This window comes from Pteropus vampyrus, unplaced genomic scaffold (genome assembly GCF_000151845.1).
Source record: "Pteropus vampyrus isolate Shadow unplaced genomic scaffold, Pvam_2.0 Scaffold76, whole genome shotgun sequence".
Taxonomy (NCBI): Eukaryota; Metazoa; Chordata; class Mammalia; order Chiroptera; family Pteropodidae; genus Pteropus; species Pteropus vampyrus.
Genome location: NW_011888857.1, coordinates 4,310,651 through 4,324,191, shown reverse-complemented (window position 1 = coordinate 4,324,191; position 13,541 = coordinate 4,310,651). Strand labels below are relative to the sequence as shown.

The window sequence follows — 13,541 nt, the reverse complement described above, 5'->3', positions numbered from 1 at the left end:
TGAACAGCCCTGCTGCTAAAGGAAAGAGCACATAGATCCAAACAGGAACCCATCCAGTCTGTAAAATATTAACGGCTTAATAAACATCAGCTCACACCATCAACAAACACAGTGTTCAAGTCAACTAAAGTGTACCAACTAAATTAATACCAAGTTGACCAGATGAAATGCCTTGGGGGGAAAAAAAGGCTCATGGGTGATTCACTTTTATGCTGACTTCCCTATAAAAACATCTTCAACAGGAGAGGCAGGAAATTCCAGTGAGAGAAAGGGGGCAGCTATATGGAAACCATCATACAGCACACTTTGCTTTTTAATTTACTTCAGGGTTTTGGTTTAAAGAAGCACATTCAGAAACTTGCTCCTTAAGAAAAAAATGTGTATGCTAAACAGAACTGATCCTCACATACCATCTGTGTGAATTCCACAAAAGAATAAGCAAGCCCAAATGCGTGAATGATATTTCCCTGACAGAAAAACACTATTAACACAGAAAATGATAAAGCTCTTAAAGGAAGATGTATGAAAAGCAGAGACTAAGTGAGAGATACTTTAAAGTTCTGCTATGAAGAAAAGACTTTAACCTTACAAAGTAAGCAGATTTTTCAATATAGTTTACACCTCAATCAAATCAGTCTCCCACTATATGTACACATGTGTATGCTTTTTCAGGATGTTTTATTTTCTGTAATAGCCTATAGCTTCTCACCATTTTCTTTCTCATATTACCCTTTCCTCTTCTGATAAACTCTGTCAACTATCCAAGCAAACTACAAATAATGATCTCCTGAGCTTCAGAAATCAACTACCACCTACTAACTGTGGGACCACTGAGAAAGTTACCTAACCCTTTCAGATCTCAGTTTGCTCAGCTGTAAAATGGGACTCATGCCAGGGACCTAGAATAGTTGCCGTGGAAATTAGGGTTAACACATGTAACATGCCTAATACAGAGGCCTAGCAATTCCTCATCAAATTTCCATTTTTTTTGAGTCAGACTTTCTAAACATGGACACACTAATAATTCAGTTTTTTCACTGCAAGGAAAATGCTCCACACTGGGATCACTTCAAGTCCTTGGGGGCATCATAGTAATTGCTGGGTATCAAAAAAAGGGCAAGGAATTCTATTCTTTAAAAAGTACAGCATTTAAACAAAACAGTTTTAACAGCTTTTGCTAATTCCACGTACATACCATGCTAACAATATATCGAAGCTATAATGAGGGATCAAACCTCATTACAGCTCTAAGACATTAAGACCTAGACCAAAATTTTCTTATTAACATGTATTAGTATATGATCCAGGATCCCACTCCTCGGTATTCATACAAGTGAAATGAAAACCTATATTAGACAAAAACCTCTATGTGAATATTTATACTAGCTTTAGTCGTAATTGCCTCAAACTGAAAACGAGGCAAACGTCCTTCAACTGGGTAATGGATAAACAAATTGTGGCACATCTATATAATGGGAATAAAAAGGAGTATTATATATTGACACATGCTATATCATGGTAGAATCCCCAGTGCGTAAGTAAAAGAAGCCAGGCACAAGACTACATTGTTTCATTCCATTTATAGGACATTCTGACAAACTCAAAACAATATAAAGAGACCTAAGGTAGAAAATAAATCATCAGTTGTCAGAGGTGGGGAGAGTGGCTGCCTACAAAGGACACAGGGAGAGTGATCAAAATATTCTAGATCTTGACAGCGGTGGCGATTACATTACTGTATGCATTTCTAAACTCACAGAACTATGCACTAAAAAGGGTGAATTTTAAGATTGAGAGATTTGGGGGAGTTTTCCCTACAAATTCATGGTTGTGAATGTCAGTTAAGTAGTCAGTTAAGGAAGGAAGATGAAATATCCAAGATTAAACTACTTATTTTAGGATAGAAACATGGAAACACTAAAAGAAAGGGGGACCTCAGAAGATTCATTTGTGAAGAACCATAATAACTAAACATTTTAAATATAACCTTCCAAGAGCCAACAGATTTGAAGGAAATCTATTATCAAGAACTGCAAAAGGAATTACTCATGAGAAAATGTAAAAGGTAATAATTTCTAATAGCACATTGTTTTACAGGTAACGTTCAGATACCAAGAATCATCAGAAATACTTTCTAGGTGAGATGCATATAAACATTTAAATATTTGGCTGTATCTGGGATAAAAAAGGAGCTCACTTCTTTTTAGATAAATCATCAACTCCTGTCAAAACCAGCCCATATGTCTAAGAAAAAAATGAAACTAGAAATTCAGGGTGTGGTAACTTGAGGCCTAGAAAGGACCCTGATAAAATGTATGTCATTATTTCTTCCACTAAAGTCATGAATCTTATCATCTTTGGATGTTACAGTGTTTTCTTATTCTAGAATACTACCTCAGTCAGGGTGACACCAAAGGCAAATACTTTTAGTACAGAAGAAGACCTGAAAAGATAGCAATTAATTTATCCCTTTTCCATGTTCTCGGCCGTCTCGTGCCACACCTGCTAACAAGCCTCCACACTGTGTCTTCAGAAACCACAAAGCTAAGCCATTAATGCTCACTAAACTGAAACCAAGTCCCCTAGTAGCAGGCTGATTTTATGCAATAGAAACCTTTAAAGGTCATTGCAGCAGTGCTTGGCTAGCATGAGAATGATCAATTGATCTCTTTCTGTGGACTGACAAGAAGATAAACATAAAAGCAGACAGTCCTCAGGCATGTTCTAGTGGGAATCAAGCATCCTCATTCCCAATGTGTATCCATCAAACACACAGTACACAACCAACCTGGGAGAACAGCATTCTAATGTCATACACACATACACATACACGCACACATACTCTCTCACTCTCTCTCTCTACCCCGCTACCTCTTTGGTAAAATACATGATTAAGTAGGAAACCCCACCATGAAAGCATGTCCTATAAACTCATTTCAACCTATTAGAAACTTATTTATTCAAAACACGAGATTCTCTTTTCACAGAATGAGTCTTTGGAAAGCACAGTTTGACTGCTAACAGCAGAGTCTGTGGTTAGTGCACAAACTTGCCATCCATGAAGTATGAAGCCTTCTGCCGCATGCCCTCACTGACTCAGACTGTTTGCAAAAGACAGGAATGAAATATTCCATATGTTTTCTTTGTCAGTGACATGGCTATTGAAAGCAAGGCCACGGGAGACTCCCTGCTGAGGGACTGGGTCAAGCTATTCAAGTGTAACCAGGCAGACGTCAAGATGGTAATGGGAAAAACATCTCAAACATTTTTTAAGAAATAGACGCAGGGTAGAAAATATGCACAACTGTATTTGAAACACTCGTCCAATCTAAATAAGTTGTGAGCACTGTTGCATACATTAGCTGCTGCACTGGCTTTATAATTCATTTTCCAATCAGGTCTGAATCAAAACTCAGAAGAGTTTTTTCTAAAAAAGATTTAACTGTGCCATATAACTTTTTAGAAATATGAAAGAATTTTAAAGACAGGATTTTTGTTCTAAAATTACTTTTAGAATAAGCTTTCCTTTATCTACAAAACATAAGCATTGGTTTCAAATGTAAAAAAAAAAAAGAATACATAGGTATCCCATAACTAATAATCATTCTCAAAGTACTTAAAAAGTTTTCTCATAATCTGCATATTTCAAGAAACAAAATGATGTGAAGAAACAAGAACACAGCTAAACTGTCAGTTCTGAGTAAAGCTTCGTCATCCCCAACATGAAAAGTGACATAAAAACCAACAGTGAGCACTCGCTGGCGTGAGGGTTCCCCAAGAGTTCACGTGTTCAATGAAAATCCTCGGTGTTCAAAAGTCTGGAAGCAGAAAATTAGTATCTGAAGACCATGCTGACACGAAGGCCACCTGCCCATTTGCTGTGAGGAGAAACACTGCTTTTGTGTAGGGACAGCATCTTTCTATGTGACCAGCAGAATGGAATCACAGAGAACCAGGCGAAGAAGTATGATTTCCCCCTAGTATCTCCTCCAGAGAAATTAACTCCCCACCGTTGTTGGGTTTTCTTGTTAGAAGGGGAGTATCGCCACCTATCAGAAGGTATCTTGATAGAAACATATGTCCTAATCTTTCTCCACCAGGATCTTTACGCTTTTCTAAATGGAAAATCTGCCAGATGTGTAGCACAGTGGCTTACCTGTGATGTCTACTGCAGGCTTTGAACCTGATCTACATCCAAAGGACCAGAGAAGTAGGCTCTGGAATTTTAAATCATAAGATGGTAACACACATATACAACTGCTTAGTCACTCCCAAAAGAAATGACAAATTGGGTCCTCGCTGTTACTCAAAGAGAGGTCATGCTTTAGAGTTTCCTACATGTGACCCTTGAAGATAAAGTCAAGCTATCTTTATTTGCAGATGGGAAAGCCAGTGTCCTAACTGGTTAAGTGACATGTCCAAGTTCACAGATTTAGGAACTCAAGAGTCTTAAATCTCAGTGTCACATTCTCAAAAATAAAACCATTTTTGAAGGTCTGTTCACAAAAATATGCCTGTAAAAAGAAGACTGGAAAGTAGATAGTGACATAAATAGCTGGATTACATGACCATGGACTCAAAATAACCTTGGAGAGAACAGAAGGCCAACAAGAAAATTTTTCTTTATTACGAAGATAGGAAAATATTAAGATTCAAAAAACTAATCAAATGAGATGAACTAACAGATGTAGTTCGACAAGGAAGAAAACCAGGATGATGATAAATCGCTAAGTATCAGTTAGTAAACTGTATAATTTTAATGTATAATTTTTAAAACAGGATATTAAAATATTTGAGATGTATTAAACTCATTTAATATTCCCTTCTTAACTTTGATCAAATTATATGAGAATTCTATATATGCTTCAATTGACATGAGATAAGGAGAGCTTAAAGATGATCCAATGGGCAATTACCACATTCAGAAAAAGCAAAGACTGTAATTAATTTAGTGTCTAAAAGAGAAGTCTTCAAGAATATTAAGAAACCTAAAGGTTAGTCGACATTACTTGTTTTCTCCCCTGCCACTACGAAAAAAATAAAAAAAAGAGTTGATAAACTTTAGAATACTGAGTTCCTAAAGTATAAATTATTCAAGAGATAGTGCTCTCAGTCTCTGGAGAATTCTCCTGCAAGAAAGCAGCCCTCTGAGATGGCTCACACACACAGGAAGGGTGACAATCTAGAGCAGAGTGGCAAGCACAAGTCTCTCTATTAAGAAAATCTAGTCTGCCAAGCCCTTCACATATTATCCATATAATTTCTCCAAGGATCTCCTAAACTTATCCCTTAGGAAAACGGGCAGAATCAGAAAACTAATTAACGTCATAGCTCGATCCCTCGAGTTGGAGAAAAGACTGCCAACTTGGTGTTGCACCTCTTATTATCCTGCCCCTTGAACATAAGAACCATGAAGGGAGTGAGAATTAACAACATCCATCCACCTTCCTAGGAAATAAGAAAACAGCTCTAATCAAGCTCTTCAGGGGAGTTTTGATGTCACCACTTGTACTAAAGTTATTCTGTGGTTTACACTAAGAGCTACAGTAAGAACCTCACAGCCAGAGGGGAAGGGAGAAGTGGGACCCGAAGCACTCCAGGCACATTCCTTAGCCCTGCCTACTACAGCTCCTAGGTAAAGGCGCCATCTCCCTGCCAAATTTATGTCACTCTTCTTAGGAGGGAAAAGTTCTCCAAATAAAACTTTAAAAATATACTGGAATGGGAAGAATCTAACTCAGGATTTTTCTGGATACTGGGTTCTAAAACCTGATTCAAATATCAAAAATATTTTCTTGTCAAAGTACATTGAGATTTCATTCTTTCAATGGTCAAGTTTATATTTAAAACTTTTTTTTTAAAGGCTACATCCTCCTAGTATAAAAATATAGGAAAAAACACTAGCTAAAGGGGCTTATATGATCTTATATTGACTCAGAATATTTAAATGCAAATTAAATATGCAGGATAAAGGGTCATTAACTATCTTGTAATATATTAGGTACGCTTTCTCCGCACGTCCCTAGCACAGGCAACAGACCAGCATGGGACCTAAACATATACCCAGTCTTGGTCCAGCTGCCTCTCAAAATATCTATGGTTTACATTTCCTTACAAGGATATTCTTATATTCTAATGGGCCAACATGCTGCCACAGGGGGTGGGGTCCAATGCTTTCCCCATAAGATCTTCCAGCACAGAAAAGAAAGAACTACAAAAATGTATTTTGAAAAATATTCATTTCCTAGACTATTAGAAGAGAATTCCTGAACTTTAATTGCTGGTGTCTAAAATAAGAAATGCATAATGCCAAATCTTGCTCATGTGCTTTTTTGACAATTAAAATATGTAATGATATCAAAACATGCTTTAGAGACTAAGAACCATCCTAAACATTCAGAGTTTTAATTGCTTGTACGTGACACAGAATACTTCAGTATGCTTTAAGAAACTTGCTAAAAATAGTCCTAGCCATGTACCTAGTTTAATAACAAATATTTGTCTATGGATAAGTGAATCCAGAATATATACCACCACATAATTCCATCTTGCCATTTAAAGGGGGTACTTAAGTGCTAACTTGCTAACATCTTTAGAAAGTTGATATGTTATTAAATGTACATGAACTATAAAATCATGATCTGTCTCCTGCTAAGACTGATTTCTAAACTCAATTTTGAACCCACCCAATTTCAGACTCTAAATAGAGCTGATACTTCGCGTACAGTTTGACCATCAAGAGCTTAAAAGACACAAAAGAAATGTCAAGAAGAGCAGACAAATTAGCCATTGTGTAAGAGTACTGATTTGCTAAATGCCCTAGATTTTTCTTCTTCACTGACAGAATTTAAAAATAGAGCATTTTATTATTCTCAATGAAGTTTTTAAAAACTATTTCACTGAACAAAGTTGGGGGCAAATAAAGAAAAAAGTTATCGATATTCTTTTATATATAGAAAAACAAGCTTTTAGCATTGCCAAAAACTTGAAGGTTGCAGAAGGCAGTTAAAGAGCAAGCTGGAAAATGTATCTCTAAAGCCAAAACCTTGAGATCTAGTCTAAAAATTAAAAGAACTAAGCTTTCTTATCAAGAACACTCTAAGTTATATTAGATATATTTTTCAGAGTTAAGGGAATATTTGGCAGGGTTTAATTTTTAATCCAGGTATACCAACAAATATTGTGCTTTTATGAAAATTTATATCTTTTTTATAGAGAAAAAGTGACAGTCTTAGAAAAATTTCAATGAGCCACTAAACGATTCTTAAGCTTTACTTGCTTAATATTCTACACAAATTCAGAGAAATGCAAAGCATTGAGAGACATTAGCCATCATCTACTCCAATATCCATTATTTATTGGTAAGACCATGAAAATACAAGGATAGGTACAACCAAAGAGATCAGAAACCAAAATCCAAACTTGCAGGCTATATTTTCCACTATTATAAAGATTACTAAAATAAGAATTTGAGAGACAGACTGACAGAGGACAAGAAAATGCCTAAACTTGCCTGGATCCACCTACCAGTACAGAACTTTGATCTTCCCTAAGAGATTAAGTTGTCAAATGTTACCTTACGACTCTAATGTTAAGAGCCAAGTGCCTGGACAATAAATGATTGTGATACCATAATTGTCATTAGCATTTAATTTGACTGGAAATCTTAAAATGTTAGTGGTTACTACAAGCCTTAAGAAGCCCAGAATGAGAGAATTACTGGTTCAAGTACTGGGAATTGCTCAGACCACACCCAGCACGTTGTTGCCATGTGAGGCAGTGAATTCCCTATTCAACGGAAATATTCCAGTAGGGATGGATGATTGGAGGTTTCCAGGGTGGGTGAAAGTCCATGATTTAGACTCTGATACTTCACTTAACACAACATAGAGATCTGAGAAATGTATTTTAAAAAAATTAAATTAAATAGAAAGAAAACTCTTGGCAATTAAGGGCTGTTTACATCCTTGTTTTAAAGGTGAAGAAACTGAGGCCCTGAAGGGTTAGGTGTGTGACCCTCTCAAGGTCACTTGTGATTTATTGACAGATCTGGAACCCAGCTTTCCATAACCTCAGCAGAATGCTCTTTTCTCTCTTGTTTTTAAAGAGAACCCAGAAGTTCACTGGTTTATAAAATAAAGAATCTATACTTAGAAGATGTTCATATATTGGCCTTGTTTAGAACCAAGGTCACTTGTATATAACATTAATACATCTCTAGAAAGGCTCCACACAAACTAAGCTAACATTAAATTACGGATAGTAATTCAGTAATCAAGAGGTATCAAAACTCTATCATCAAAAAAGATATAAACATTTAGCCACTGATTACTGATCTGCCAGGGAATACAGCAGACACTGGAAAAACATAAGAAAATACTTTCAAATGATACTATTAAAAGAAGAAAGGTGTTTGGTGTAGTGAAAAAAAAAATACACCTTAGGCAAGAATCTGAGATGATGCTTCCAAAAACTGAAGAAAAAGCAACAGATTATTTTTAAAAACACTTCAAAGTCCCTCAGGTAATCATCAATTTTATATTGAAAGCTTGATAACCTGCCCATGTACAGGATACACACACTGTGAAGGTTAAAGAGATTATGACTAATTATATGGAAGTAAGGACATTGAGTAACTTTTTGTATAGTATCCAAATTACTGAAACAGGGTGATTTTATTTTCCAAGTGTTAAGCCATACCCACAGGAAACAAGCAGGGCTATTCTACCCTAGAAAAGCGCCTTAGCTAGTCATGCATTCTGCAACAAGTCTCCATGGCAAATTTCCTAACACAAACTTCTAAACACAAAGAACTCCTCCAGGTGAGTAGTATAGTAAATGGGCTTGTGCAACTTCAGCTAAGAATGATATTCTGCTACTCTTGGGATCTTTTTATAAGAGGATCATAACATTATCATCACCTTGCCACCCTAAAATTGTGTAAGAATTATAAAAGCAAAGAATTTCTGGAAGCTAAAAGCAGCCTTACATATAATCTAGTGAATCCAATTACTTCATTTTTCAGATGAGAAAATTGTCACCAAAAAAAAAAGAAGGACTTGCCCAAGGCCACACAATTATTTAATGTCCAGACCATGATCAAGGGTTCAGACCCACCACTGTCTCCATGAAGCCAGAGGAACAGCCTTTATAATCTTAAAACTGCACCAGACATAATCAAGGATGTGGAAATTTGTGCTCCAGGTCTATAGTTCTCAAACTTTGTAGCAGTAACACACAAACCAGAAGACACATGTAAACAATCCCCTCCCCAACGCCCTTGTGACTTCATCTCTTTCTCCCCTAATCGAGACGCTAGTAACGCAGGTGATTAACAGTGCCCTCATTACCATCATATAGGAATAACCCTCAACCCTTTTAATAAAATAAACTTTAGAATTTTAATGTAAGTAAAAGTACTTCCTTTAAAACACCTCAGGGTGAATTGTGACACAGGGTTGAAAACTGTTGCAAAATATAAATACTAACTACAGGTGCAGCAAATGGTGTGAACATGGGAATCCCATCAACAATACTGGGGATTATATCTGACTCTGCCCCCAGCCTCGGATAAAGCAGCTTTCAGCAGGAAATAGACACTGTTAGACTGAACAAGTTTAAACGAGCCTAAAGGAGAAGAAGCAGGTAGGTATCTTCTCTCTGGGGCCTTCTCAGATCTGGACAAAAGACTAAAATGGTGAGAATGCTGAATTTGGCAATTCCGTGTGGGAATGACATCTGAATTCCAAGCCCCAATTCTGCCCTCAGTGTGGCCTGAGTCCTTATTTATCCACGGCAATATTTTTAAGTGCCTCCTATGTACTAGGCTCTGTGGACTCCAAAAGGGAGTAAAATAAAATCCCTGCTGTCAGTCCTGGGGTGTCCAAAGTGGGATGCGCATACCCCTAAGGGAGGTGAGGGTACACCACTGAGGAATGAGAGGAAAATAAAAGAACTTTGATTAATAACTATAGTCTCATCTGTTTAACTTCCATTTCTGTGTTTGTAATTTTATATATAACTAAGTATGCCTTGATGCACATGCTCCAGAAATTAGGAATCTATAAACAGAAGTCTGGGGACCATGTATCTGGTCCCTTGGTGTCTGACTGTGGCTCCCTAAGGCTGTGATGGGAGAGCAGACTTAGGAGGAGACTTCAGATGATCTCAAGGTGTCCTGTGCGGTCCACTGGAGTGTGTAGATCCACAGCACCTGTCCCTCCTCAACTTGGCCTCTGAGAGTCACTGGACTAGCTGGTTTCCCAAAACACAAATATAGTGCCCTTGAAATACTTTTCAGAGTAAAATGAAGAGTTTTAGAGTGAAATAAAAAGTTACCAGGATATACAATCACTCCATTCATAGGTCATGAATGGGAAAGGAAAATATAACACACTCACCACCGCAGCTCAGAAAAGTGATATGATGATGCTAGTTTAGGCAATGTAATCTGGACCGGTGCCAATTATCTTTCTGTTTCCCAAAGCCATGAACAATACATTTTGTAAGGCTCAAGGTTGAGAATATAATATTGTACTACCTTCAGTGAGTTTTACGGGAAGATGCCTGATGCTCCACAGAGTGTGTGCTCATAAAAATGTGATATTTCTTTGTGGTTTTAGGTACTAATGTAAAACAGCTCTTTTCCTTATAGGGCAAGCCTACTCATAAAAACTCGAGGAATCTGCTAAACAAGGTTTTTACAATGGGTCAAAATAGTAAAATCATGCTTTTCTATTATAGAGAGGCCTGACAGAGGTTTCAGCTCTCCTGCATGAATTCCCTAAAAGTTTCAAGAGGACTTGGAGGAAAAAATAGCCCCATCCTCTGTTTCCTTTACTTCTCCTCACTCCCACTCTAACTTTCCCACTTAAAGTACCTCGGTGGGCAAACTGTTCTTCACTGAAAAATTAACTTTTTTTAGTAAAAAGTTAAATTTCACCATATTGAAGGAAAATGACTTCAAATGTGTAACTAACACACCTGAGGAGGCCTGGGGAGGTGAGAGAGGGGCCTGTAGGCCAAAGAATGAGACAGGTTCCAAGTCAACAGGCCTACTCAATAAAACCCTATTAGCAGAGGGCAAGCAGAACACCTCCCACCACCCACCTGGAAATGCAGCAACTGCTCTGGCCTGCAGAGAAAGGATTTCTTCACAGGGTCTGTTGTTCCTTTAAAACTCTATTTCTAAGGTCCCTTTCAGCGGCTATAAGGTAAAAGGAAATTCCCTTTACCCAAGTGCCTCTCAGAATCCCTTCCTCTCTCAAACAATTCTTTCACTGCTCTCCACTTAATCACTCATCTGGCCACACAACTGCAAGAGCACACAACAAGCCCTGCACTCAATTACCCTATTCTTTATTGGTGGCATGTGGCGATGCCACCTCCAACACCAATTTCAGATTCCTCTTATTTTCTGAAGGGAATGTCTAAAGCTCCCTGATCTCTGTTTGAAGAGGGTGTTTTTAAGTCAGAACCATTTGAGAGTTTACCTGCAGGCAGCTCAAAAGGAAAGTTCTGCTGGTTAAGAAACAACAGACAACTGCTGCCTACCTTTCCAATGGGCAGAGCATATGCTCTGGAACGTTTTCTTCCAACATCTTGTACTTCAGGTCAGAATTCCTTTTTTAAAAGCCCTTGCTATGTATGAATATTCCTACCAAAAGAAACCTGCAATTTCGCCCTCCCTCTCCCTTGCTTTGGCTTGGCTCCTCTGTGCGCTCCAGAACCCCGGGCGTTTAAGGGTGAGGCCAGAAGGAACTGGACTGAGGTGCCAGGTCGCTCTACCTGGATAGGGCCAAACTGGAAGGCGATTCGCCCTGAGGTACAGGTGTTTCTTCTACCCACATGCTGGAACCCAGGAGGCTCCAGGTGCTTCCCCACGGAACGTGCCTGGGTCTGCAGACTCGGGCCAAGTTCTAGGCGCCCTCACCCTCGCCGACTACAAAGCTCTTGCCAGCTGAACAGGGGCCTTCGAGAGAAGGGAAGGTCGCATGAAAAGGCTGCCAGGGCAAGCGTTTCCAGATTCCTCCCTCCTCTCTGGCCCCAGATGCACTTGGGAGTTGGGGGGGAGGGTGACTGAGCCGGAAAGTCTGGGAAAAAGGAGCTACCCAAGGCTAGGATTCGGACTGGCCAAGTTTGGAAAGCCCTGGCGCGGGAGTGGGTGCCAAGAACCCACTCACACAGGTGATCGGCGCCCCCTCCTCGGGACAATGGGGGTGGGGATGGGATTGACCGCTGACTCCGCCCCACCACTGTCCCCCAGTTTGCCCCTCCCAGGCGCCCACACCGCCCGCACTTACAGCGCTTGGGTGAAGGCGCTGAGCCCCTCGGGCACTGTCGTCAGCCCCTTCCCGGAGCAGTCCACCCGACGGTCGCCGTCGCAGCTGCAGGGCGCCGCGCAGAGAGGCGGTGCTGCGCCGCTGGGCTCGGCCGAGCCGCGCAGCCCCAGGGCGAAGAAGCAGAGCAGCCCCAGCGGGCCCAGCATTGCTGCGGCCGCCTCCCGCGCCGGCCTTTCCCGCGGCGCAGCTCGCTCAGCGTGCCTCCGCTACCCTCCGCCGCCCCCGCGCAGCCGGCCTGCGGGCTGGGGCCGGGCTCTCCTCTCTCGGCGGTCGTGCGGGCTCGGCCCCTTTAACAGTCCACGGCAGCAGCGCAGGGACGCGGCGCTCCGGAGTTTCGCCCTTCCCGCTGCTCCATGGAAGCGCAGAGCCAGCCCCGCTCCTCTGGCGGCTCAGGCCAGCCGGCCCGGCCGGGCGCAGCTGCGGAGACCGCACTCTGCCATCGCACCCGCCTCCCGATCTCCGGCCTCCTGCCGCAGCCGCTCTTCAAGATTGCGGAGCACAGCCTTCAGCCATGCCGGCCCCTGAACCCAGCCCCCGCCCGGCTCTCGCACAAACACCCGGGCTCTTTCTCGTTCGCTCGCCGCCGCAGCTCAATCTCCTCCCGTCCTTTCCCTTCTAGGGTTGCACGCTCGGGTTCCCAAGCCCCCAGCCGCTGGGTTATGCAAATCACTTAGGTACATGCAAAACTAACCCTTCTCCCGGAGCGTCATTGGCCGGGGGAGGTCTCGAGCTCATTACTATGCAAGAAGGATAGTCGCCATTGGCCAACAGTAGGACCAGAGGGGCGTGTTTATCGGGCGTGAGTGACAAGGTGGTGGTGGTTCAATGCAAAATCCCTGACTTGGCTTCATTTGCGTGGCAGGTTGTGGGTTGAAGGTGGACGGATCTAAAGAAGTAGAGGGGGACTTTACCCTCCTCACCTGTCTTCTTCTGCAGAAATTGAATCTCCTAAATTGGATGACGTGAAAAATAGAACTTGTCTCGGCATTCTATTAAGTTTCAAATGATTCTCCACTGTTCAAAGGGCTAGGACTTTGGGAGCTGTGCAAAGTGGAAAAAAGATTTTAAATAGGAGGGAAAAAGTGTCCCTTAATCTGACATAAATATTTAGGTTTTAACTGTATGCCAAGTTAAAAAGGTGTGCTCCCACAAGCCCTCTCACTTCACCTAAGATCTTTATACCTATCTTGATATGCACTT

At 40.8% G+C, this 13,541-nt stretch overlaps 1 protein-coding gene across 7 annotated transcripts in view; it reads right to left on the bottom strand.

Annotated features, from left to right (window-relative positions):
* Positions 1-13,006, bottom strand: part of LGR4 (leucine rich repeat containing G protein-coupled receptor 4) — a 94,424-nt gene extending 81,418 nt beyond the window's left edge. For 3 of the 7 annotated variants that reach the window (XM_011362573.2, XM_023532078.1, XM_011362574.2), the window contains exon 1: positions 12,303-13,006. In XM_011362573.2, coding sequence (XP_011360875.1) covers positions 12,303-12,487 — 185 coding nt within the window. In that variant the 5' untranslated portion in view covers positions 12,488-13,006. Of the gene's footprint in view, positions 1-11,787; positions 11,865-12,302 lie in introns of those variants that run through there. The other 4 variants (XM_011362571.2, XM_023532076.1, XM_011362572.2 and 1 more) reach the window with 2 other exon arrangements.
* Positions 13,007-13,541: the final 535 nt, after the last annotated feature.